This window comes from Astatotilapia calliptera, chromosome 12 (genome assembly GCF_900246225.1).
Source record: "Astatotilapia calliptera chromosome 12, fAstCal1.2, whole genome shotgun sequence".
In the NCBI taxonomy this organism is placed as follows: Eukaryota; Metazoa; Chordata; class Actinopteri; order Cichliformes; family Cichlidae; genus Astatotilapia; species Astatotilapia calliptera.
In genome coordinates, this window is record NC_039313.1 from 2,855,205 (window position 1) to 2,882,633 (window position 27,429).

General features: G+C 43.0%; 3 protein-coding genes across 8 annotated transcripts in view; 1 reads left to right on the plus strand and 2 right to left on the minus strand.

The window, feature by feature from the left end:
* Positions 1 to 4,673, minus strand: part of zdhhc8b (zDHHC palmitoyltransferase 8b) — a 61,399-nt gene extending 56,726 nt beyond the window's left edge. The window contains exon 1 of the mRNA XM_026187952.1: positions 4,353 to 4,673. Coding sequence (XP_026043737.1) covers positions 4,353 to 4,456 — 104 coding nt within the window. The 5' untranslated portion in view covers positions 4,457 to 4,673. The remainder of the gene's footprint in view (positions 1 to 4,352) is intronic.
* Positions 4,674 to 5,353: 680 nt separating this feature from the next.
* pgam5 (PGAM family member 5, serine/threonine protein phosphatase, mitochondrial) lies at positions 5,354 to 9,559 on the plus strand. Of its 4 annotated transcripts, none has more exons than XM_026187954.1 (6): positions 5,354 to 5,856; positions 6,267 to 6,439; positions 6,620 to 6,745; positions 6,851 to 6,945; positions 7,929 to 8,062; positions 9,098 to 9,559. In XM_026187954.1, exons 1-6 carry the CDS (start codon positions 5,627 to 5,629, stop codon positions 9,246 to 9,248), a joined length of 909 nt encoding a protein of 302 aa, XP_026043739.1. In that variant the 5' UTR covers positions 5,354 to 5,626; the 3' UTR covers positions 9,249 to 9,559. The 4 variants fall into 4 exon arrangements, with proteins under 4 accessions (XP_026043739.1, XP_026043741.1, XP_026043742.1 ...); XM_026187956.1 differs by having other exon boundaries at positions 5,355 to 5,856; positions 7,932 to 8,062; XM_026187957.1 differs by having other exon boundaries at positions 5,358 to 5,856; positions 6,857 to 6,945.
* Positions 9,560 to 9,625: 66 nt separating this feature from the next.
* ankle2 (ankyrin repeat and LEM domain containing 2) lies at positions 9,626 to 27,176 on the minus strand. Of its 3 annotated transcripts, none has more exons than XM_026187951.1 (13): positions 27,096 to 27,176; positions 24,722 to 25,225; positions 22,583 to 22,774; positions 22,008 to 22,192; positions 21,256 to 21,444; positions 21,030 to 21,152; positions 20,602 to 20,665; positions 19,822 to 19,997; positions 19,614 to 19,720; positions 16,820 to 17,010; positions 15,717 to 16,575; positions 15,278 to 15,409; positions 9,626 to 11,482 (listed from the first exon to the last, which is right to left on the minus strand). In XM_026187951.1, exons 2-13 carry the CDS (start codon positions 25,212 to 25,214, stop codon positions 11,278 to 11,280), a joined length of 2,916 nt encoding a protein of 971 aa, XP_026043736.1. In that variant the 5' UTR covers positions 25,215 to 25,225; positions 27,096 to 27,176; the 3' UTR covers positions 9,626 to 11,277. The 3 variants fall into 3 exon arrangements, with proteins under 3 accessions (XP_026043736.1, XP_026043733.1, XP_026043734.1); XM_026187948.1 differs by having other exon boundaries at positions 27,087 to 27,174; XM_026187949.1 differs by lacking the exon at positions 27,096 to 27,176 and adding an exon at positions 26,018 to 26,147.
* Positions 27,177 to 27,429: the final 253 nt, after the last annotated feature.

The following is a 27,429-nucleotide window of genomic DNA, read 5'->3' on the forward strand; positions in this document are numbered from 1 at the left end:
GGCAGGACCCAGGGGTTAGGGTAGGACTTGTAAAGAAGGTGAGCCCTTCCCTGTGAGTTCGGAGCACCAGGCTAAGCTGCAGGCAGGAGAAATCAAGAAAGTTTTTTTCAGTAGAAAGTAGCTGAAGATGGATCCTGATGAACTTGACTTACAAGTTGAAATCTGCTACTCCTGTGGGAATCAGGGAACATTTTTGCAAAAGCTCACTGGGCTCAAATGTGCAACCATGTTGTGAAGTACACATCAGGGAGGCTTAGCTTCTCTAGTTTTTAAGATTTGATAGATGCTTGTTCATAAGCGCAGACATGGAAAGAGCCATTAGGCCAGCGGGTAGTTTCCTTCTTCTGAGACATGCTCTGCCCTTGAGACAGCTCGAACTTGACCAAGTGTCCTCGATCGTCTATTTAAATAAACAAACTAAACCCAAATCAGTCCCAGCGTCATATGAGCAATATTTAAAGCAGGCCAACATAGTCTGGCAACCGAGCATAAACAAGACAAGACCAAGAGTTGATTTAACTACAGTCAAACCCACTTCGCCTCGAAGCCAGTAAGGTCACACGCAAGGAAGGCAAATGAGCTCCAACAAACACGAATACAAAGCGGTGAAACATTAATGATTACAAGTTATTTTACTGATCCCCTCGAAAAAACAGACAGCAGCAACTGAGCAGACAGAAAACACACCCAGGATGAGGTGGAGGAAACATTCATGATGGAAACATTCAGTTGTGCTTTCAGTGATTCAGTGTTACACAGAAAAGCTGTGAATAGCATTTGGCTGAAACACCTGATGAAACAGAACCAAAGTTTCCCGAAACTCCGCAGCGATCTTGGATTGGATCCAGTTAGTTGGGTTGAAGCACGCAGCCTATCAATGGGAGGACACCAGTCATTTTCACTTCAGTGATCACTGGGACATTAAACGTGCACGACTCCATAGTGAAGCGGGTTCATGTCAGAAAGGGCCTCAAGTTAAAACTCTGCCACGTCAATCAAGCAAAGCTACCCACTGTGGCGCCCCCTTGTGGTGAGGAAGCAGGCGAAAATAGCTTTTAGAAATGGCTTTAAAAGGCAAACAAATTTGTGGCAAATATAAGGCGTGCAAGACTTTTCCCGCAAGTTTTAGTTTTACAATGCACGGTCACAGTTTCATAATATCACGAGATGACAGGTGATTAATGCTGATTGGATCTTTGGGATGGTGGGTCTTTAGTATTTCTGAATTCTCTCCTAGATCCTTCAAGATTGTTTGAGTGCCACATCTTCTCCTTAAATAATGTCTGTGCCAGTTTACATTTTTTAAATTGAAGGAACAGACTAACTACATTGTAGCTGCAAGAGACCATGATATGTCAGGTAAATTCAGAAACTCGAATCATGACATGCAAGCTAACCATTAGCACTGTAGAGTGGGCGTGTCCTTAGTTAGACTAATCTCAACTTTGAGGCTGGCTTAATGATGTGTTCCACATTAATTCAGAAGTCAGGATCTTTGAGTTCCCAGTTGGAATTTTTGTTGGAAGGCCCCTCAACTTGGATTTCTCTCTGGGGAAGTCGGAGCAGCCCCACCAACCCTTGGATTGTAGAAAAACTGAAGAACTTTAAATCTGTCCTGCTACTGTTGTGGATTTGTGACTTCCACAAAGATAAGCCACACAGACCAGGCTCTATCCATGAACGTGCTGCAGTAGTGTGCTTTTCCTTTCCTCCTTCTAGCCCTTTCTAGACCCTCTATAGACTAATCTGCACTCTCTTCGCCACCATGTCAAAAATACCCTTAAAAATCTTCACAAGCACCTCTTAATGAAACACAAGCATTCAGCAGGTAGAGAATGAAGTTGGATTCACTGAAACAACGGCGAAAAAGAGGAAATGTGTGGAATTTGAAGATTAGTGTGCAGCTCTGGTCTCAATCCCGGTGATGTTCAGCCTCCAACCATCACTACTGACCACCTCTCTCATAAATCACCTCCACACGGCAAGCACTGCAGAGCGTAAGCCTCGTCCAGACGATCAACGCCTGTTTTTCAACACATCTCCACGCCTGCTCTAACATGTTAACTATTAGACTTGGAAACTAACAGTCTTATTTCCAGGACATCCATATGGCATATGGTCAAGGTCAGTGATTAGACTGAAAAAATACTGAAAAGGTACAGCCATACAAAGCTGGGACACGTTTAGACACAGTAACAGGACTAAGCACCACAGATTAGGCTGCGATGATGACGATGATGCGATGGCTAAACCGTGACTAAAAATCCTAATTTATTGCCAGTATTTTTTGTGATGAGTCGTGGTCATGGTGTGAGGCTGTATAAATAATTCTGTACTAACATGTTCTAATTCAGTCTCAGTGGGAAACACAAACTGTCAGGCGTCAGTAAGCCAAACACAGTAACACACCACGGACACTCCAGTTGCCCATATGACACCAAGCGGTTTGCTGGCAGCAGTAAGACCTTTAGCTCACTGAGGCCCGGGAATAAAAAAAGATTTGTGTCCCTGGCTAGCTGCATCTACATGTGTGCATCAGGGACTGATGTAGTTCTTAAGTTTTAACTCCAGACTGCTGTAGTTTATGGATGTTTGCACTTTGGAGTCCGTAAATATGCATTAGATAAAAACTAGAAGCGTGTCTTTTCGCAAGGCTAGACTGAATTCAAAATAATGAAATAATGGACTCTGTGTGTGTCTGAGAATGAGGAGGCATGGCCTAGTTTGGACGTGTACCGCTCCCCAGGGGGGTTCCATTATACACGAGTCAATTCTTAGGGCCTTTTCCTGGCAAATGAAGGTAACATAAAGTAAAGCCTAATCCTCACCCTTTAACCATCTGCTAGGGGTAAACCTTAAAGTATAGAGTGACATGAACACCAGCAAAAGACGGACTAATAATGCTCTTAAAAGATCTGTTGGAGGGGGACATTCTGATTTCTCATATGAAATCACAAAACACTGACTCTGTTTCAGGACTTGTAAATCAGACCATTTGTTTATGCAAAGCCCCAGACAGTACACCAGGCAGAGTTGGGATTTTTAATGACACAGCCCACAAGCACCATATGTTTCCTTTAGTCTCAGCCAATGACCTGACAGCAAGAGAGAGAGAGAGAGAGAGAGAGCAAAAACCACTCAGGGTGCAGATAAAGCATGTACTGTCCAGGTGGACACAAGCAATTCACACTGCGAAGACCGAAAAAGAAAAAAGAAAAAGCATCCTGTGCAGTTTTAATGTGAAAAGGCTACATTTGTATGTCTAAACTGAAATCAGTTCTAATGCTGCTGAATGAATCATCTCTACAGCCAGCGTGTCTCCTATTGGCAGCTGTGGCATACAGCAAAACCTCCCTCTGCTGAAGGGTGAGGAATCCCATTCAGCAGTTTTTTACTCTTTAGCAGACCATCCAAGATGGAAGCTGGGCAAGCTATCCCTCTATAGGTCAGAGGTCCCCAAAATGAATTTCAAACCCACGCCCTCGGGGTATTTTGCAGATGTGAGATGGAGCGTGATGCTGATTCCATTGATAATCCATTCGCCTGAGGCTTACCACTTGAGGGGGAATGAATGAGGGAGGGATGGTGATTCAGAGACACACCACTCTCCCTGCTCTTATCGGAGCTTCTTACAGCATCAGTTTTGACTTCCAGATGTAGGGAGTGTGGGACATTCCTTTTCCAGGGTGGGGTGATCATTGACAGACAAGGTGATAATGTAGCAGATGAACCACTGTCAGCTTCCATGAAACCATGGAAAAATTCTGGAAAACTGATTTTACTGTGCCTTCTTTTTTAGCCCATACCTCCAGTTTCTCCTAAAGGAAAACCTGTGTGAGTGTGGATGCAGGACGCATTAACGGTAGATGTAACGAGCCCCACTGCTGCATGACTACACTTTCTTTTCTGTACCTCTTATCACTGTTTTTACCGCTGATCCACTGCAACCATTAAAAAAAAAAAAGTGTCAATAACTGCCTCTGGCTTTTCTTTAAAGGGAAGTGTTTGCGGCCTAAACCGCGGTCTCCTCCACGATCATTAGCCCTGTTAAACTTGCAAGGCTCATTGGAAGTTTGCCTTGCAGGCTTTGCAGCTGAATGGCGTGTCCGAGGTTGCACAGAGAGCTGCTTTTTTCATTGCATCTCAGCAGTAGGGGATTGTCTTTATAAAACCCACTTATCCCACCTATGTGACTCTATCCACCCGTGCAAACTTCCAGCCCCTATCCACCCTGTGTCCGTGTCAATCTGAGGGAAGCGCACAGTTTGTAAAAGGAAAAAAAGAGAAAGAAGGAAAGAAAAAAATCCCTGCACACACGAATGAGATCAAGAGGAAGCAATGTGCAAACTTACGTGAAAACGAAAAATAAAGTGGTCGATCCCACCAGGAGTGTGGCAGCAGTGGACACTGGGATGTATTTGGTGGGTTTAAATCTCTTTCCAACGCTGTTGGGCATTCTGTAATTTCCACATTCCTTAATTATTTATTCCGATTGGAGTCGCATGTAGAGAAGAAGAAGAAAAGGGAGCTCCAGTGTGGTGTGTGAATGTGCCTCTCTATGGCCGTGAAAGGTACACGCAGTCCGTGCTCGCTATCGCTGAAGCTGCATAGATCCTGAGACAGAGGCAGTAATACACAGAGCCTGTGAAAGCCTGGAAATCCCACCCTTACAATCCAGCCCACTGCTGAGGTCACTGAACCGCTCGAAAAGGTGGAGCCTCGGTGCAAACCCGGCAAGCGTCTTAATCAGAACCAATTGCAAGGAAACATATTTGCGCAAATTCTTTCTCATCATTTTTTTTTCACCCACGAGATTTTGCTGATACGCAGTAAAATCCGCTTTCCTCGAAAACGCTCACGCTTCACCTCAACAATCTGCTTTCATTAATTTAATGCAAACCCGTGTGTTAAAGTTTAGGGAGAGGACGCTGCTTAGCTGCACGGTGCAGGTGGCTCTCACCCGTATGTGCAACAGTCATGTGTAACACGCCTATTTCTTAAATGTTTAAATACTGCTCCGCTTAGCTGCGAGCACGCACACAACACCCAGCAGTCAGAACTGATTTGTCCAACGACTCAGCTTCCACTCTTAAATTCAGCATCCTTATTATTTTTCCCTCAGCACTGACGATAGGCAGGAGCGAGCTCTTGTAAGGGAGGAAATTATGTGCGGCTCCTACGATGATTTTATAGTGAAATGGTGCAGAATGAATGGAGTTCACAGAGCCTCTTCATTCAACGGAGCACAAAATGCCCAAGCTGTGGACCTTACTGCGAAGTTAGGGAGCTGTGCGCCCTCACGCGACAAAATCCCATATTTCAAGCGGGAGAGCGAAGGCTGACTGTTTTGGCTCATGTGGGACACCGTAAAGTTTAGAGGAAACTGATTAGTCTGCTTTCGCTTGTATCGACTGTATTTTTAGTATCCGTCCAACAGCCGGAGCTCAGCAGGTAGTTGCGCTTAGAGAACATATTGGATATTTTTTCTGTTCCTTGCTGTAAAGTTGGAATTAGAAGTCAAAGACCCGTTTAACAACAGCAGAGGCGGGGTGCACTTTGTTAATAGCGCGACTGTTAAGCACAGCTAATTAGCTAGCATTAGTTTCCTTGTTCTGCGGCTCGCGGGATGTCATTCAGGAAAACTTTGAAACTTATTTGCGGCTTCGCTGGAGGCTCCGCAGTCTTGGTTTTCGCTGCCGCAGCCGCCGACTCCAGCGGGTTTTTTGGAGAGCAGGGCGGAGAGAGGTTCAGTCGGTGGTCGAGATTCGCCGTCCTTCAAGCTGCCCAGCCGGCGTTTACCCCTGCCAGCCACACGCCAACCCCGACCGGACACGCCTGGGACTTCAACTGGGACAAGTAAGTTAACGTACATGTGTTGTGCCGTGACCCGCTGTTTGTTCTGACGTGGCTGCCACCGTTATATTTCATCCACTTTTCTACCTTTATATTGAACGTCATACCAAACGGGACCAAGCTGCTATGTAACGGACTGAAGCAGGCATCACCATAACTTGGCAGTCGAGGTGTTTCCCGAATGAAAGACATGAGCATAATGACTTATGACACCGTTAAAGTCCTCTTGCATTGCCGATGGCCAAAAAAGTGTTGTTGTTTTTTAACTCTTTAAAAGTCGGTCAGGCGTGGGTGTTATTCCCAAGCAGATTTAAAGTCAGTTACGTTAACCCACTTTTCCAGCTCTCACCTTAACCACGTGAGACAGTAAGCCACTTCTAATCTCAAAATCACTACGCTTGAACTTTGACCAGGAGAGATCCATCTGCTCTGACCAACGGGAAGAAGAAGGAGAATGCGACCGAAGACCCCACCTCGGAGCAGAACAACAGCAAACCGAAAGCTACACGCAACATCCTCCTCATCAGACACTCCCAGTACAACTTGAGCGGGAATAGTGACAAGGAGAAGATCCTCACTCCTTTAGGTTAGTCGTTCTTGTTTTTATCCACAGGAAACGTAATAGGCAGCCTGCATGCAAAGTAATGCTGGGAGGTAGCCTTGGTGAGTGCTGGGGCTGTTTGTTTTGCTCATACCCCGCAACCCCCAGATTTTCCTTGTTTCTGACAGAGCATTGTTGGAATGATCAGTGTCTCTCCATCCGCAGGCCGTGAACAGGCCGAGCTGACTGGCCAAAGGTTGGCTGCACTTGGATTGAAGTATGACGTGTTAATCCACTCCAGCATGACCAGGGCCACGGAGACAGCAAATATAATCAGTAAATACCTCCCAGGTAACTAGAAAAGGCAACACAGCCAACCACAAACTCAAGTTTGGTAGATTCTTAAAAAGTTACATTTAAAAGTTCTAAACTTGAAGTTGTCTTGTGTCCCTGTGGGTCCAGGAGTGGACTTGGTGAGATGTGACTTGCTGCGAGAAGGTGCGCCTATTGAACCGGTTCCACCTGTCACTCACTGGAAGCCTGACGCTGTGGTGAGAGAACCTACAGCCCATTCCATCTCTGGAGTGGCTGTAGGTTTGATATTCTTTCTTTTTTTTCCCCCCCCCCGGATTTGCTGATACCTAAGGTAACTTTGTTGCCCACGTGTCTGTGCAGTTGTCCTGTCAAGTGCTTGTTGAGGCTTGCGGGTGCGAAAGTCAACCAATACATCAGTGCACTGGCATAGGAATGAATCATGAAAAGAGTTAATTTCCAAAATATTGGAAATGAGGAGTCTTGAAGCTGTTCAGTCTGGTTTTGTGTCATTATGTATATATTCACATGCTTTAAACAAGCTGGTAACTGTTGACAAAGGAACAATCCTATAAAGATGGATTTTTAATGTGAAAGTAAAGATAAGCTATTGCATTTCTTTAGAGACCGGAGTGCTGCTGCAGCAGTTTCATGTATTGATCTAGCGCAGGGGTCTCGAACTCCAGTCCTCGAGGGCTGCTGTCCTGAAGCTTTTCCATGTGTTCCTGTTGCAACACGCCTGAGTAAAGTTAGCAAGAGCATAGAACTTGACTGCATGCTGAAGTGGCAACCCCTAACCCTACTCAAGTAAATTTAAGTTAATGTAAGTGTTTGGGAAAAATATACTTCTAAAACTACTTTTATTGCACCGTGTTCATTCACTCATGAGCTGCTGTAACATGAATCCAATGGCTGAATCACCACCACAGCATGCAGTTAAGGTCTATAGAGTCTTGCTAATGACCTACAGATTGTAATCAGGGGTGTTGCAACAGGGACACATGAAAAGCTTCAGGACAGCGGCCCTCGAGGACTGGAGTTCGAGACCCCTGATCTAGCGTTTGTTACATCTGCCACATAGTGGGCTTCTTTTTGGAATAAAACTCTTCATGTATTCCTACAATGCATGTCATTAAATGACATGCATTGACTCTGCTTTGGGGTTCATACAGAACCCTTTTATGTGACAAAGGTGGCTTTCAACCTTTCTACTGTCCTCCAGCAGTACCACGAAGATGGAGCTCGCATTGAGGCAGCCTTCCGCCGCTACATCCACCGGGCTGACCCCAAACAGAAGGAGGACAGCTACGAGATCATCGTGTGTCATGCCAATGTCATCCGTTATTTTGTCTGCAGGTTTGTGCTGTCGCTGCTCAGCTGAGGCCAGACTTGTTGCTCTTTGCTTCGCTAATCTATGTATTCAAGCCATTTCACATAGGATTTCTAATTTGTGCTTCACTTGTGTCATTGTGCTCTCATTAAAAAAGTTATTTCATTTAATGACATGCAAATGAATTTATAAGGAAACATGCTTTAGTGCTGGTTTTCTGTTAAGGGTACAGGAAGATTTCACTGCATCGTGGGGCAAATAGTCAGGGCCTTGTACTATAAAATTTTGGATGATAGTGTTCTTCCCTCAGTCAGAATATTGAAGATGGGTTGTGAATCAGTCTTCCAACGTAACGATGCTCCAAAACATACCGGCATAGCAACAAGGAAGCGCCTGCTACCGACCAGTCAATCAGTGGCATGTCGTCTGACGTTACATTTTAGTACCTGCTCGGATCACCTGGAAAACCCTGAAAACTGTGGCGAGTCGATCCGAGTAGGTATAATGGAAAAGGGGCTATAAAGATTAGGGAGTGGCCTAGCCAGTCTCCCGACTTTCAAATTTAGCAAGGGATCCAATAATTATTCCCCACCACTGCATAAGATATTGCCCATGCTGACATGATACTGAGATTACACAATACACTGCAAGACGTTTTACCCCTGAGCTTTTCTTCTTCACTGGAAATTGGTTAACATTTGCTTAGTTAACCCTCACTTATCTGATAAGCTCCACTGCAACAACTGTGGACCTCTGTTAAGGTGGGGGAATCTGTTAGCAGGAAGAGATTTGGCGCCAGTGTATTGATGCGTTACAAGAGGAGGCCTTGTGGTATATTGATGTATTGATGTTCTGTCCCAGTCCTAAAGTCACTGACTGAAGAACACTTTTCCTATTCCCTTAGATCTGTTTGACTGAGCTTCAGTTTATCCTCTGAATAACTGACAAAAAGTAGTTTAAAAAAATCAAGATATTAGTTAAGGAATTGCACGATCCAATTTTTTAAAAAGAAAAGAAAAAAGTAGATATTGGTAACACTTATCATATTCTTTATTCCTCAGGGCTCTTCAGTTTCCTCCAGAGGGCTGGTTACGCATGGGTTTGAATAATGGCAGCATCACATGGCTTACCATCCGCCCCAGCGGTAGGGTGGCCCTCAGGACTCTTGGAGATGCAGGATTTATGCCCGCGGACAAACTAACACGGACCTGATGGGCTGACCCATGAAATGTTTCTCCTTAAGTGTCTTCAAATAAATTATGGTGTTGTTTTGTAATTGAACTCTGATGTTATCAGAGACTTTGTGGTGGTGTTGTTACTTCAGTGCCATAGGATGCCAGCAGAAGTGATTAACAGCTGCATAGCAACTCCTCCTGAATGTAATGAAGAATTTTTACACAAGTGACTCATTTTTTTCAAACCAAAAAAATAAATATTTGTAAAGCTGTTGAACATGCTATTAGCTTAACATTTCAGGATTATGTTGTGGTGCCATTGTAGTGAATAAAATCATGAATGCACAACTTGTCACATTTCTTATTTTACTGATAACACAGCCAATGAAATAAGTGGATACATTAACAGTAAAGTAAGAGTGAGGGTTTTTTATTGATTAATTGAAAGCAAATGAGGTCTAGACATACAGAAAGAATTCACCATGAAAGTTAAGTTTTAATAAAGCACAGAATGCTAAAAGCACAAGAAGCATGTTAAGTTTTTTTAAGGTACATTTTTGCAAAGTTCCACATTCAGAAACCAGAATTAGATCTGTTGTCATCTGAGAACACGAGGATGACGACACAATCTTCGCACTGAAGTAGTTTGTGCTCTCGGATAAAGGTATAGTTCACACAAAAAATACATTCTTTAAATGCGAGTGGCCATCTGAATATTCAGGATAATTGGCTTTTTAGTCCTAGACACAGCTGATAAGCCCTCACCCAGCAGTGATGTTATCCCTACAATACAGACTGGATACAGCAGGTTTTTAGAGGACAGCAAGAACTTGCCGTTATCTACACAAGTTTACTTGAAGTCAGTTTTACCACCTGAGGGATTACTGAAATTTTGGGCCTCAAAGCTCTACTTAGCACTTTGTTAAAATCAAATTCTATCATGAGGGTCGCATGTTCTGCTAATCAACTTCATATTTTAAGCAGCTCTCAACTAATCTGTATTCTCTGTATCATAAGGCAGTTTCATTAACAAGACAGTCGTAACAGGACATAGAAACCCTATCAAGTTACTTTGAGTCTTTCTCGCCCCCTAGTGGTTACAAATCACTTCACACAGCTTTAAAGTGATCGCAACACCAGGCACTAGCCAAATCTGAAATAATACTATACTGATGGGTGTGTTTTGTCATTCATACATTGTAGGAGATGTTTGCCCATAAAAGATACTCCAGAAAAAAGATAAAGAAAAAAAATTGCACAGTCTCTAAGGCCGCCAACAGCGACAGAAAGAAAAAGTCCAGATATGTCCAGGAACTACCGAGAAAAGATGGAAATTGTATGAATTTATTGAAGGACAAAATAAAAACATGGAAGATCTCAGTTGCTTTATTTTCCATACATTTCATGTATGAGCTAGAGGAAATGTGTCCAAACTGACAGAGAGCTGGTCCATCACTTCAGAAAATTAAGGCAATTCCTGAACTGAGGGGGGAAAAAAGAACATAGGAAATGGCAGTCTGTTTTAACACCATTAATAAAAACATTTAAATTTTGTGCTACTGACCAACATACAAAAAATAATTTTTAAAATATTGACATTTTAATTTTTTTTAAGAACATCTTCAGTGACAATCCTTTTAGGATCCCTCACTAAAGTTTTAGTGATCAACTAACTTTGGGGGGTGTGGCTTGTGTTCACAATATTCATAAAAGTTGAGTCAGGCTATGATAAAGGTGCTTCACACTTGCCACAAATAACGTTACCGTCAATTCAACATGGTCCACACCCATACAGTACATAAATTAGCAAGGTTTGTTTTGTTTTTTACCTTTTAAAGTCTGGAGTTGACATCACAACCTAACTGTGATGAGAATTCCTGTGTTACGTAGGAGTCGTACCATACATCATTAATACAAATCTTCCAGACACTTTGTGCATATTTCTGTTAGGTTTGTGGTTTCTGAGCTCTGGTGTAGCCAGCTCTGTACAGCTGGATTCGGGTGTGTGAGAGAAGGCAGGGCTTGGAGAGGGTATGGCTGCATTGTAGCGCAGGAGGTGGGTGCAGTTAAACTGACGGCTCGTTCAAGTGCTTGAGGCGCTGAATGTAGCTAATGTTGGCAGGGCTGTACCGGCTGGGGCTGAAGTCCGGTGAGGCAGCGTGCCGAGCGGGGCTGAAGCGGCCGGTGGGGGACATCAGGCCGCTGATAGGAGAGCCGGGAGTCTGATGCTGCATCCTGAGTCGTGGTTTTACCACTGCAGGGCTAGGCCAGCTACACAATACAGATCAACACAATAATCAGTGTTTTAGAATAAATTTAATGGTAAATATAAAGCATATTATTTGGGGGACTGGCCTGAGACTAGTGATGTGCGATACCACTCATTTCCTTTCCGATCCCATACCAAGTAAAATCCAGGATGGTATCGAGGATACTGATCCGATACTTTGTACAAAAACTTATTTTATTTATTGTATCTTTTACTGTGTCTCAAATTATAGCTTCATAATGATTATGGGATATCAGACTACTTGTTATCATTTAATAATGCAGAATTATCTTATAAAAATAAAAAACCTGAAGTTGTGGCTATTTGAGCATCTTGCCTGCCTGCAGCACTAAAGGACTCAATGAGAGACGTCTGTCTCGCCCTAGCAGCACCCGTCCCTCTCCTCCTCTTCAGTTCGCCTCAACATACACTCGTCATATTCTGTCATATGATTTACTCTGAGGTGTTTGAGGAGGTTAGTGGTGTTGCCACAACACCTCACTGTCTTGCCACATGTATCGCAAACCGCGTCTCGGCTGTTTGTGGAGGTAAAACGTGTCCATGGATGACTCCATTTACGCTCAGCCATTGTTGTGAGTGCGCACGCCAAGGAGCTGGACACATTTATTCAGCTGTATTTCGCACATGACTATGAAAGGCGGAAGAGGAAGTAGTTCCTTCCAATGTAGACAATCCAAATTATATAGTTTCTTTCCACTGTGTTCCTGTTAATGATAAACTACAAATTTACCCCAAATTACTAAAATATCGATATTTTAATATGAGAATTGATTCTAGACCATAAATGGCTGGTATCAGAGGAATCGATATTTTAGTATCAATCCGCACACCACTACCTGAGACTACCCTGCGTGGGTGCGTGTTTAATAGTTGCCTTTATCTCTGCACCCTGGATTTAAAGAGGTGTATTTGGACTCTTGATTTTGAGTTAATACATGATTTAAAGGGCAAAGAGCACATTCTTTGGGTGGCTCAGGTTGGAGAGTGGGTTGATCAATCCCCGACTCAGCGTGCAAGATGGTGAGCCCCAAGTTATACATCCATTTGAGTGAGAATATGACTGTGAGAAAGCACTTCGGTATAGAGGGAAGTCCTCTGTGAATGTGCCGTGTTCAAATTAATACAGGGAGTGCAGAATTATTAGGCAAATGAGTATTTTGTCCACATCATCCTCTTCATGCATGTTGTCTTACTCCAAGCTGTATAGGCTCGAAAGCCTACTACCAATTAAGCATATTAGGTGATGTGCATCTCTGTAATGAGAAGGGGTGTGGTCTAATGACATCAACACCCTATATCAGGTGTGCATAATTATTAGGCAACGTCCTTTCCTTTGGCAAAATGGGTCAAAAGAAGGACTTGACAGGCTCAGAAAAGTCAAAAATAGTGAGATATCTTGCAGAGGGATGCAGCAGTCTCAAAATTGCAAAGCTTCTGAAGCGTGATCATCGAACAATCAAGCGTTTCATTCAAAATAGTCAACAGGGTCGCAAGAAGCGTGTGGAAAAACCAAGGCGCAAAATAACTGCCCATGAACTGAGAAAAGTCAAGCGTGCAGCTGCCAAGATGCCACTTGCCACCAGTTTGGCCATATTTCAGAGCTGCAACATCACTGGAGTGCCCAAAAGCACAAGGTGTGCAATACTCAGAGACATGGCCAAGGTAAGAAAGGCTGAAAGACGACCACCACTGAACAAGACACACAAGCTGAAACGTCAAGACTGGGCCAAGAAATATCTCAAGACTGGTTTTTCTAAGGTTTTATGGACTGATGAAATGAGAGTGAGTCTTGATGGGCCAGATGGATGGGCCCGTGGCTGGATTGGTAAAGGGCAGAGAGCTCCAGTCCGACTCAGACGCCAGCAAGGTGGAGGTGGAGTACTGGTTTGGGTTGGTATCATCAAAGATGAGCTTGTGGGGCCTTTTCGGGTTGAGGATGGAGTCAAGCTCAACTCCCAGTCCTACTGCCAGTTTCTGGAAGACACCTTCTTCAAGCAGTGGTACAGGAAGAAGTCTGCATCCTTCAAGAAAAACATGATTTTCATGCAGGACAATGCTCCATCACACGCGTCCAAGTACTCCACAGCGTGGCTGCAAGAAAGGGTATAAAAGAAGAAAAACTAATGACATGGCCTCCTTGTTCACCTGATCTGAACCCCATTGAGAACCTGTGGTCCATCATCAAATGTGAGATTTACAAGGAGGGAAAACAGTACACCTCTCTGAACAGTGTCTGGGAGGCTGTGGTTGCTGCTGCACGCAATGTTGATGGTGAACAGATCAAAACACTGACAGAATCCATGGATGGCAGGCTTTTGAGTGTCCTTGCAAAGAAAGGTGGCTATATTGGTCGCTGATTTGTTTTTGTTTTGTTTTTGAATGTCAGAAATGTATATTTGTGAATGTGGAGATGTTATATTGGTTTGACTGGTAAAAATAAATAATTGAAATGGGTATATATTTGTTTTTTGTTAAGTTGCCTAATAATTCTGCACAGTAATAGTCACCTGCACACACAGATATCCCCCTAAAATAGCTCAAACTAAAAACAAACTAAAAACTACTTCCACAAACATTCAGCTTTGATATTAATGAGTTTTTTGGGTTCATTGAGAACATGGTTGTTGTTCAATAATAAAATTATTCCTCAAAAACACAACTTGCCTAATAATTCTGCACTCCCTGTAGAAAACACCAGTTCATTTACATGCCAGAATCTGTAAGATCTGAATGTACAGTAGTTTAAATGTCAGTCTTGTAGATTTCAGTACTGATTTCTCTTTTTTCCACCAATGTTTCTGTGGATGCCCTCTGTCATGATGTAAAATGTAAAATAAAAATAACAGCTTCTAAGCTGTGTGCAGAGCCAGTTTTTAAGCTTAAACAGTAATGAAAAGCAAGATAATAAAAGCAAATGCAAGGGACGGGAACTGATAAGAATTTAGCAATTTCGATTCTATTATCAGTATCTCTTATTGATTTGATTTCTCATCAATTCTCTATTGATTCTCCTTGGCTACATTTTGAGAGTCACCACATTTGCTAAGCTGCATATCAAAGACATAACATTTGTGCAAATTAACCGCATTCTGTGTGGTCAAATGTTTGTGCATGTTGGAGGCGTCTCCCCTCTTTGTTGTGATCAGTGTTGGGGTTGTTACTCAAAAAAAATGTGCATTACACATATTACACAGAACTGGTTCTCAGTTCCCATTTCAGCAACTACTGCACTAAACTGACCTTTAGTGCTGATTAAAGACATGAAAAAGTATTATCATCATCATCATCATCATCATCATCATCATCATCATCATCATCATCATCATCATCACCTGGTACTGAAACCTTTGAAGCCAGCAGGATCACACCCACACGTGAAATAAGCATACAAATAACAGGAAATTTAACTAGCTATAATGCTAACTGTACGACAGAGGAAAACAATGGAGCTGTGCTAGCCTAGCTGCATCTCTGCACACTGTGGAGAAAAAGAGGGGGGAAAAAACAAAAGGGCATACTTCCCAGCCAACACAAGCAAGAAAGCACCAATTCACAGTTTATGTAGATTAGCCAAGCAGGACCTAGCCTACTGTAATCCATGATTAATGGACATAAGTTGACAGATAGCAGCAGAACAGATATAATTATGTTAGCTGTTGACATTCACCTGGTTCATTATTCTTTTTAAGTCTGCCTACAACTGCCATCAAACACACACACAGCCTGTAAAACACTGGTGGAAACCCTGCATTGATATGCCAGCCAAGCTTACTAACCTCTGCATATCTGAGGCAGAGTATGACTTCACTGTGCTCTTCCACTTATGAATACTCGGATACTTCTGAGGATCGATGTCTGTGCCCTCTATTGCTGACAGGACCGCTCTGTCCAGTTTGGTTGGAGAATCACTGTAAAAAAGACAGACGATTAATCAGCTACTTATCACTTCAGCTCAGTTGGGGATCATCAGACTGCTCCTAATTGTACCGTCTGCCTGTCACATCCCACTAACAGCATCTAGCTCAGAGTGTGTTACACAGTACTTCTCTGGATTATCACAGAAATATTCACAAATGCTTCATGTAGTTCAGTTTCTTTTCCACATAGTCTCATATTTAATTTTATTTACAATACCAAACTTAAAGATTCTCAGGAACATTTTCTATTTGTCTGCTATAAACTGAATCCTCTGCAGTGAAAGCAAGTGCGACTCACCCATCAATAAAAAGTCCTCTTCTGACATGTGGTGGGGTCCTGGGTAAGAACTCATGGGAGTTCTCTAAGGACTTATAAGAGGACCCAGAGGATCCTGAGCTGCTTAAGTCCCTGCCCCCGTGGTCCCATGACTTGGACCTAGCGCAGAAATTGCGCAACCCTGACACTGACCCCCTAGTCCTACCCAGCATCTCCAGACTCTCCTCTGCTTCAAAGTACTCCTCTGAGCTGCCGCTGCTGTGCCTCTCTTCTTTACCTGCTCCCTCTGTTCTCCAGCCTGGCCCATCCACAGTCTCACCATCTTGACCGCTGTGACTGAGAGACAGGAGGTTCAGCCCAGAGCTCAGGTCTGTGGCTGAGGAGGAGTTATAGTCCCGAGCCTCCCTATGACGGTTCCCACCACTGCTCCTTCTCTCTCTGCAGCTGGTGGGACTGTCTGGTGGCTCCTGCAGAGACATGCGCTCAAACTCCACCATGAGATTGGAAATAGGCGACAGCATGCAGGAAGAGGATGGGGAGGTGCGTGGGGACACCTTGTCTCCATTGTGAGTCCTATCTCTGGAGGAGGAGCACACCCCGTTTTTACAGACTACACCAGGCGACAGGAGGCCGTCTTTGCAGCAGCACAGCAGGTCCTGCTCGGCAGCAGTCTCGATCAGGTCGGCCCCGTGGTGGCGGAGCGCGATGTGGAACTCGCGGCCACCCACAGCTCCTTTCAGGACGTCCTTGGATGCAGCACAGGAGGTGATGCTGGTGAGTGCTGCGTTCTGCCGGTTCTTCATCTCCTCAAGGCTGATATCGTCACCCTCGTCCAGGAAGGCACCAACAGAAATAGAGTTGCAGAACTTTTTGGGCTTCCCTGCAATCAGCGAAGAATGAGTAACAAAAAACTGTAAACTAAAGAGTGGTGCACTTTGCTTTAGGGCAAAAAAACGAGGTATGAAACTTTGCAAAGACCATTTAATATAACAAGAGGCTATACTTGAGAAACACACTGATTACGCTACATCACTAAAAATTAACACATTAAATCAGGATGTGATCAGAAATGTGCACAGTCCATCTCAGCAACCCATACTTCTCAAATACAAAGCACTTTGTACCTGGAGAGGGGGTTTTAAACCTGTTGCTGGTTTCATTCTCGCCGGCCCCCTCATGAGTCCGTGAACTGAAATCCTTCTTGCTCAGGTAATCGTCCAGCTTGCGGAGCCCCTCACCAGATGACAGATCCACAAAACTATCCAGGAAGTCCCAATATTCCGCCCAGGGGTGTCCCATCTCATGAGCTAGGTCTCTGTAGGCAAGACGTAGATTCATTTAAATAACAAAGATATTTGTTTATTTATTGGTTCCCCATGATTGTGGCTAATGTTGAAGCTGATCTGCGTGGGTTAAAAGGATGCATAATCAAAATTAACCCATTACATTAATTTCGATTTATATTTCTACTGTTGGACTTTAAAAAAAGAAGCTGTGCATGTTTCCAAAAAACACAAAACTAGTCCTCAATTATCTTAAACTGGACTTTGATTCAGTCACTCAGGTCATCCGCTCTCTAAAATGAGCTTCTCCTTACCTTTAAGCCAGCTTTGTTATGATTTTCCTTTACAAATTCATTTGAACAGGAGGTGGACTTTGTTGCTCACAGCCAGATCTATTCAATTCAGTTTTATTTATATCACACCAAATCACAATAACAGTTACCTCAAGGCGCTTTATATTGTAACATAAATACCTTCCAATAATAGTAAGTAAACCCCATCAATCAGATGAGCTATGAGCAAGCACATGGCAACAGTGGGAAGGGGAAAAACTCCCTTTTAACAGGAAGAAACCTGAAATTATCATAATAAGGATATCCTCTCCAATATTTTAGAGAGCCAAGAGTCAGGGGGAAAACCCCAAACAAACCCAGACCTCATTAACTAAAACTTTAGCCATGATTATTATGAGTATCCACCATTATAGCAGAATAATAGTAATAAACTGCTAAATATTATTTTGGTAATTTGAAGAGCTGATTATTCCAATTATTGACGGGGAAGGTTAATGCATAAGTCGACCTTCACATAGTTACATAATGGGCTGTTCTATTCTCAGTGGTATATGGAATACAAAACATTTTAAACATTAAACAAAACATTAAAAACTGTCCACCATTTGGTTGACAGTTTTTGGTGGACACCAGAGGTGAAGGGAGCCACCAGGCTGAAGAAGGAGGCCTATCGGGCTTGGTTAGCCTGTGCAGTTAAACAACTCCTTGGTGGCAGAGCCCCTGGTGTTGATGAGGTCCGCCCCGAGTTCCTGAAGGCTCTGGACGTTGTAGGGCTGTCCTGGTTGACACGCCTCTACAATGTTGCGTGGAGATCAGGGGCAGTACCTGTGGACTGGCAGACCGGGGTGGTGGTCCCCATCTTTAAGAAGGGGGACCGGAGGGTGTGTTCCAACTACAGGGGGATCACACTCCTCAGCCTCCCTGGGAAAGTCTATGCCAGGGTGCTGGAAAGGAGAGTTCGTCCGCTAGTCGAACCTCGGATACAGGAGGAACAATGCGGTTTTCGTCCTGGTCGTGGAACACTGGACCAGCTCTTTATCCTCTCCAGGATACTTGAGGGTGCATGGGAGTTTGCCCAACCAGTCTACATGTGTTTTGTGGACTTGGAGAAGGCATTCGACCGTGTCTCTCGGGGTGTCCTGTGGGAGGTGTTGCGGGAATATGGGGTGTCTGGCCCATTGCTACGGGCCATTCGATCCCTATACAACCGTTGCAAGAGCTTGGTTCGCATTGCCGGCAATAAGTCGGACTCGTTCCCGGTGGGTGATGGGCTCCGCCAGGGCTGCCCTTTGTCTCCGGTTCTGTTCATAATTTTTATGGACAGGATTTCTAGGCGCAGCCAAGTGGCGGAGGGCTTTCGCTTTGGTGGCCTCAGAATCTCATCTCTGATTTTTGCAGATGATGTGGTTCTGTTGGCTTCATCGGGTGAGGGCCTCCAGCTCGCACTGGAACGGTTCGCAGCCGAGTGTGAAGCAGCGGGAATGAGGATCAGCACCTCCAAATCTGAGGCCATGATTCTCAGCCGGAAAAGGGTGGAGTGCCCACTCCGGGTCGGGGATGAGTTCCTGCCCCAAGTGGAGGAGTTCAAGTATCTCGGGGTCTTGTTCGCAAGTGATGGGAGAAGGGAGCCGGAGATCGACAGACGGATTGGGGCTGCAGCTGCAGTAATGCGGACGCTGCACCAGTCCGTCGTGGTGAAGAGGGAGCTGAGTGTAAAAGCGAAGCTCTCAATTTACCGGTCGATCTACGTCCCTACCCTCATCTATGGCCACGAGCTGTGGGTAGTGACCGAAAGAACAAGATCGCGGATACAAGCGGCAGAAATGAGCTTCCTCCGAAGGGTGGCTGGCCTCTCCCTTAGAGATAGGGTGAGAAGTTCGGCCATCCGGGAGGGGCTCAGAGTAGAGCAGCTGCTGCTCCACATCGAAAGGAGTTAGCTGAGGTGGTTCGGGCATCTGACAAGGATGCCTCCTGGGCGCCTCCTGGGTGAGGTGTTCCAGGCATGTCCCACCGGGAGGAGGCCCCGGGGCAGACCCAGGACACGCTGGAGAGATTATATCTCTCGGCTGGCCTGGGAACGCCTTGGTGTTCCCCCGGATAAGCTGGAGGAGGTGGCTGGGGAGAGGGAGGTCTGGGCCTCTTTGCTTAGGCTGCTGCCCCCGCGACCCGGCCCCGGACAAAGCGGATGAAGATGGATGGATGGATGGATGGGATGGATTAAAAACTGTATCCTACTGTGGTTTAGCTAATCATCCAGATGATGATATCTGTGCATCACAGCGGACACAGATATTCCTGAGAAAGTTACTGAAAATAAAATAAGACTTAGGTTTTGGACGTACCTGCCTACTCTCTCCGCCCCTCTGTCAGGATCAGACTTAAGTATGTGGTGGTAAAGTTCTGCCCGGTCTCTGGGTGGCGTCTTCCAGAACCGGCGAAAATCATCTGCCTACAGTGGAAGACAATATGTGTTTTAAAAAAAAAAAATTATTACGGCCTTCATAAACACTGATAAGCAGGTTTTTTTGTTGTTGTTGTTTTTAAACTTGCTTTAGAGGGGTTTAGGGGGCCAGCAAAGGCAGTGACAGCCATCATGGGATCCTTGGGGCTTCTTGTGTGTCGCTGGATTAGCGAGAGACTTTCTGAGGACTCAGGTGACCATGGAGCACCAATGATGGGCTGGGAGGTATTGTCAGTTGCTCTCAGCAAAGGGATATAGCAACGGTCTGTGAAACAACAGAGACTCAAAGTCAGCATGACAACATAACTCATGACAACATTTACATATCGTCAAAGGTGGAAGCGGTGGGAGTCGAACCTTAAGCTGGCAGAGTACGTCAAAACAAAATCTAAGTTTATGTGTTGTCATGTGGCTGCTGCATATGGCGTTGGCAGTGTGCGCATACCAAATGGTATAAAGAAATACAGTATGCAGAACGCCGTGCCAAATGCTCTGACGCTGCACACCAGATGCCTTCAACTCTCACCGGACTGAACAAAAACTTGTCATGATTTGCAAAACAAACTTGTTGCAGTTTATTCATGAGTATACCCGCTCAGTAACACTAACACATGCAGTCTCGAGAGCTTGAAAAAAGTAACTGGATTTCTTTAGTTTTGTAAATACGTTTCACCTCTCAAACCTAAAGACATCCAGGGCTCTTTTTTCAAGCTCACAAGACTATTATGACCGACACTTAACAGCTCCAATTTTACAAATATTAAAAGGACAGATTTAAAAAAAACAAAAAACTAAGATGTCACATGCTGTGTGTTGAACCAGCCCAAGGAGAACAAACTTAATTTGTAAGAAATGTGCTAATCCCTTACCCTCCAGGTAGTCACTTATCTTCTGTTTCACTTCTGGACTTTTATTCTTTCTGCTGCATATAAGCTGTGGGAAAGAGGGAAACAAAATAATGATGCGTGAACAGACATTTATGTACAGCTGTTGCTGGATCAAGTGAGGAAAGAATTTGCTCATCTAAGTTTAGCTTACAATGTTCAGTGAGTGATTGCTGCCAAAGGAATTCAAAAAGCAAGCTTAGAGGTCACAGCTTAAAAACCTGTGTGGGCATAACTGCGCCTCCCTGAACAACTACTGCGAGGATTGCACTGAGAGAGACTGTATTTGCTAGACAGCACTCATATAAATGCGTACACATTCACGGTCACTCCTGTGGTTTAATCCATGCTCCATGTGTGTGCATCTGTGTGTGCTGCTCGTTTAAATAATGGTTCGAAATGTAAGCACTTACATCCCTAGGCGTCTGGCCATCCTTATTCTCACGGTTCTTATCAATGTCAGGATGCGAGCACAGGACATTGACCACATCTGGACACCCAAACTTACAGGCAAAGTGGAGCGGTGTTTCAAAGCCCTACAGTGGGGGAAAAACAAAATAATAAAGTTACTGGGCTCTGTTCATATTATTATTTAAAATGAATCTATTCAGGTTCAATTGGGAGTGTGAAAGAACTGACAGCTTTATCTGGAGTGTTGAGGTAAAGGTCTACAATGTAGCGGATTCGTTTCTGCAGCATGACTTCCTGGTCATCTGGGTACATGAGGCGCATAAACTCTGGGTTTTCCAAGGTGTCCAGCAGCAGCTGAGCAATCCCTGCCTGGTTTTCCTTGGCTGCCACGTGCATTACATTGTACCGGCAGCCCTCCTGAACATAACAAACCACAGAGGAACGACTGAATGGGTCAGGAATCCTTTTTAATCTCCAGTTAACAGAAACTGCACGTTTTTTTCTAAAAATCAGAATCTGACTTTGGGATTAATCAGGGATTAACAACATGCCACTGATTTTATTTGAATACCTGCAGCTTAATAAACAAACAGTTATTTATAATATACTAGCATCAACTATGAACACTTTAAATCCCAATTTTTAAAGTACTTTTAAATGTAAAACAAACACATGAATTACTTTGATGCAAAAATTCCATTTCAGCACATCCAGCAGGTAAATTCACTTTTGTTTTTGTCTCAGGAGCTACAAGCTTGACACACACACACACAGTAACTGAAAGGCTGGCGCTGATAGAGTCAAAATATGTATGTATCAACAAATGGCAAGTCAGGCCATGCTACTCTATTAATAGCAAAGACTTTCCAGAGATTGTGGCGGCATCTCTGTGCTATCTTAAGATGCTAAATACCATGCAACTTTCAGTCAGCGTTATAAACAGTCCGAATATACCAAAAGTATTCACTACATGTTCCCACCTGAACAATAGTGGGATTATCTCCTGAGCCAATGAGATAGCGTGGATTGCCCCAGACCAGTTCGCTGAAGGCCGTCTCATCGCCCTTCTCCACAGCTTTCCTTAGTTTGGCCGTCAGGTCCTGGGAGCGCGGGCTCTTAAAACTGTTGGCACGCTCCCGGTTGATGGTATCGACCTCCACGTTGTCTGGGGTGGAAGGGAGAAAGAGACGAAGCTGGTCACTGCAGTGAAGAATTTTTCAGGAGTGCCTTGCACAATGGCTCGGATTCTAGCTCGATCTGTAGTCTTTTTATCCGCTTGTGCCTTTTAACATGTCAGATACATCAGCAAACTGTGAAATCTTTGAACTATGCTGCACCTCTATATTCACACTGTAATAAATACAGCGATCAGCTCACAGATGCCACTTCACTTAAAAGCGATAACAATTTTGACTGATAACGGTGCACTGCTTTATCAGGCAATAAACTAACACAAGATGAGAAAATAAAAACTAATTCAATTGAATAAAAATACACAAAAAAAATACTGTGAAGCTCTTTTAGAAGCAAAGCCTAAATCATTTCATGTACTTACCTTTACTAATGGGCAGGCCTGGTTTGACAGGAGATACACAGACCGACTTGCTGGGAGAGGGAAAGTAATCACAGATCCCCTTAGCAAACTTCTCAGCATCCTCACGGTTGGAAAAGGCTTTAAAACGGGCTCCCTTCATCGTCTTTACAGCTTGAAGGGCATCTTTCTTATCTGAGTACACATGTGCTCCCTCTGCAGAAAAACACAAAAACCATTTTAATTCTTTTATTTGGTACTCCGTTTTTCCTTAATTGTTGTGTTTTACAGTGGCCTAACCGGTGGCTGGGTTTTTTTCCACATTTTTTGCCCTGTCTGTCTTGTCAGCCACGTAAGTGCCACTGCTTCTGCAACTGCAAAAAAAGCCTGCCTTCTCTGATTAACATTAACAGCACTGATTTTTATGGAAGCTCAAAGTGAATTTAGATCATTGCCCCAGAGAGGTCAGGCTGTCCTACTGCCTGACTGCTCACTGCCAAGAAAAGAAAATGTTTGTCCACTAAACAAATATATATATATATATATATATATAAATAAATATATAAATAAAAAAATATCTTAATTATCTGATTATTATTGGATAAACCATATTTCTGAGACATTTCTTCTGTTCTTTGCCTTTGAAGTACTTTTTGTAACAACACTGCAAATTTAAATGCTTCAATCCAATATAAATTGTTTTTATTTAGTGAAGCACAGATTTTTAGCTTTAATTCAAGCGGTTTAACAACATTATTACATTAACTGTTGGAATTACATGCATTTTTATACTTAGCTCCTCATTTTCAACAACTTAAAAGGCTATTTGACAAACACTGTAGAATATCCCTTTTCTTTGCCTTGAGAAACAGGGCTTTGGGTGGTTAAATCAGTTTTGGAGATTATAACCCTGTACACTATGAGCAGTCACATGATGCCCATGCCATAATATTTACTGCACCATATTCAACAGATGAGATCTTTCAGATCATAAATGTTCTCTTTCCTTCTTCATATTTTCCTCTTCCCATCATTCTAGTACATTTTATTTTTGTTTGTGTCCGAAGAATCTTTTAGGAGTTTGTGGTCTGTTTTAGGTTTCTTCATCCTGAGTGGAACTGAGTAACTGAGCATGGTTTGTGTCTCGTTATAAACACTCTGTATTTCAATTCATGAAGACGTCTCTCGATTGTAGACCCTGACAGTTATGCACTTACCTACTTGAGATTTTTGAATTTGTTGACTTGGTGTGAAATTTCCTAACCCCCCTTTTTTTCCAGTCTTTCTTAACATTTGCTTTAGTTGTCTTCTGTGATTTTTCAAGTCATTTGGAGTTGCTAAACTGGACAGTGCATCTATTTATTTTCAAGAACAAACACAATTGTTTATTTGGCCATTTCTTACATTTTTGCAATCAGTCTGATAGGATAGGTTTATTTTAGTTTTCAGCCAAATGATAGCCTCCTTCACTTGCATCAGTATCTGTTTGGATCTCATAGTGACAGCTGCCTGTAATCCTAAACAGTTACTGCAATTCTGTTGTTAGAGCCACTGAATTAAAGCCATTGTGATAATATGCTAGTCATATGACTAATATAAGTTATTACAAGACAATAATTCCAACAATTGTTACTCCAAAGTTCACCGTCTTAAAAGGACAAATATCATGTCACACAGTCTAGGAAACATAAACAGTAATAACTACATTTCTAAAATTAGACTAACAAATGCATGCAAAATAATGCTAACTAGTCATCCAGCAGCTGGGAGCATCTCCACAGCTAGTGTCAATAACAGTAAAGACAGGTGAAGGATGGTGAAAAGAGAGCAAAGCTGCTCCAAAATAACTTGTACTAGGATAGAAGCTGTCGCTATAGTTCCGATTTTTTGGGGTTTATAAAATGGACTCATTTGCTTCATTCCTGCCATCGTCTTACTGGTGGCAGGGCTCAGTTCCTCTACACTACTTGAAACGCAAACAGGTGGGGCAAAAACAGCGTGTTGTACCATGTTTTTAAACTGCGTGAAGTAATGCTAAATTGTTTCAAAGTATTGTTTCTACAATTTCCAAAGTCAACAACACTTGGCAAGTAATTCTTCATACCAAAATTAAACATGATATCTAATGGACTCTAAAAAAGTAAGAAGCTGAGTTTCTCTTACCATTTCTTGCCAAGACATCCTCCCAAAGTGGACACACTCCATAATAAAGGGTTGGGGACACTTGTGCTGGCTTTGAAGGAGTTTCCACTTTGGACTGCAAGTTACTGCCCTCAGCAGAGCTGTTTGAGTTTGTATTTTCTGATATTTCTTCTTCCTCTGGAGGGTTGAGACCCACACCGTAGCCAAAGTCCAACTCTTCATTGGCAGCCTTTGAGGAGCTGCTGCTTGCTCCAGAGGTTGTGGGCACAACAGCCGAGGTGGCACATGACAGAGATTTGGCATGATCCACCACAATGTTCAAGGCACCAGCTGAAGAGCTGCTGTCTGTTTCAGTGGTACTGCTCTCTGGTCCAGCCAGGATACGGGCTAATTTCCTCTCATAGGTGGCACGGGTGGTGGGTGTAATGGGTCCACACTTGACGTTTGCCCGGGCAAACTCCTCGGACAGTTCATCGGCACTTAGCCCCCTCAACCTGCTCAGAGCCGCCTCCATGCTTCAGCTCCCTGTAACACAGCACAAACTTCAGCATTTACAAACAGCAGCTATTGATAAACAACTTCCTATACACTATAGTTTTATCATTACTCATAAAAATAAGTAGTACTTAAACTAAAAGTTGATGGATGTCTAAATCAAGCTTAGACTAGTATGTCAACATTTTCCACTGCATTCCACACGTGTGCAATTAAACAGTCTCTAATTACTGCGTGCACAATAGCTAAATGCCATGTATAATTTAATATACTCCAACAGTCAGTCCAAAGTTTTAAAATGTAACACACCGATACTACCATCACTGACACCCCCCCCCCTTTCAGTAGCAAAAAGATAATCATTTACATTTAATAAGCATGAGTATGTGTCTTCAACAGCCTCAATGAATTTTTTAATTAATATGACAGAAAAACACCCGGTGGTACTGATGGTCTAAATGCTTATTTTAACGTAGCATATTATGCCTCAACAGAACCACCGAGACCAGTGTTGGACTAGCATCTACTAGCTAGCCTGCTAACCAGCAAGTCAGCTTTAAAAGCCGGGAGTTTGCCTGACAAAGCTAGCACAAGAGACGCTGCTCGGAAGGAATGTAGATGGGGCTGGAATACTGACCAATATAAATCTGCATTAAAGTAAGTGCATAATAACAATATTAGTATGTTCATTCGCACGCTGTCACGCCCAAGTATGTCATTCGAGGTGGGTTTTCAGGCTGTAACGTAATAAATGTGATACGTGTTCGCAGTGATGATGCTGATAAAAAAAAATTTTAGTCACAAATGTGTCTCTTTACTTACCAAGGAACATTTTTTATTGAATGTACGGAGAGCTATGGGAAACCGTTTAGTTTTGCACAGATCAACTGTTGGACAGACACAAAGCTGGAGACGGTCTGGAAGAGTCTCATTGTTTACAACACGTTCTGCGCATGTTCAAATTTAAGGGAGGGCGCACGATGCGTTTAGGACTATAGGAAAATTTACAACTAGCTCACTTGAAAGTGACAGCAGCCAATCACAAATCGATTTTTTAAACATTTCTTTCTCTTAAAATATGCTACTGTTGTGGTTAAAGATCATTTAGATGACACCTTACACTGGATGTGACATGGGTTTAAATAACATCACTGCTGAACTCTCTCTACATCACTAGTTTATTGTTTTAAATACCGTATGTTTCTACATTTGTTAATAATAATACTCAACGTAACATGTCAAATATTTTGTGCATGTTGGTGACAAGAGCCTTTATCGGGACATGGCTGCTGGTCTACAGTTAAAAATACACCGTCCTCATATTTACGTACTTTCTGCTAGCCTTTAATATAGCATCATGCTGTGCCTTAGTAGACGTGACTAATTCAAGGAAACGATAACCTAGCGCCGATTTTTGTAGTTAATAACAGACATACTATTTTACAGTGAATAAGAAAAATACAAAAACAATGAAGAATCTGAAATGTAAAACTGGTATAAAGAAAATGGTAAATATTTTGTGTTAGCACAAAGCCATGTACGCAGGCCAAACTGATCACTTATCGGGTAAAACAAACGCAGGGCATGGCGAAGGTATTCAAATAACTGAAACGATCAACTGCACGAATGATCGTTAAATATGAAAATTAGATTAGAGTGACATTAGGTATGCGATTCATTTCAGGAAGCTGAGATTGTCAGCCATGCTAGCAGTCATTAGCCAGCTGGCAAGCCAAGAAGCTAACCACTCGAGCTACCGGTTAGTGATAATAAAAACTGATACGAACGTTAAACGCACATTTTTTTCTGGTTTTACATTGCATATAACCGTAAACATGTACCCCAGTCAACTGTACATCAATGATATATTAATATATAATTTTAATTGTACCATTCCCACCTCCTCCTCCTCTCCCCGGCTATTTTGCTAGGTGTCTTCTCACCGCGACGGTTTCAAAATGCACAGAGCGAGGACCCGCTTCCGTCTAAAATACTGCCTGAGCAAAAATAACGATTGAAAAGAAAAAATTCAAAGTGGAAACAGGAAACAAAAATACGGGGTAATTTACAGAGTTTCATATTTAACTTATACTTGAATGGGCACACCGTGACAGATGAATAGTGCAATTTTATGATAAATACCAATATCACATCTTTTTAAATCAGGGTCAAAATGTCTGGGGGAAAAAAAAAAAAAAAATATATATATATATATATATATATATATATATATA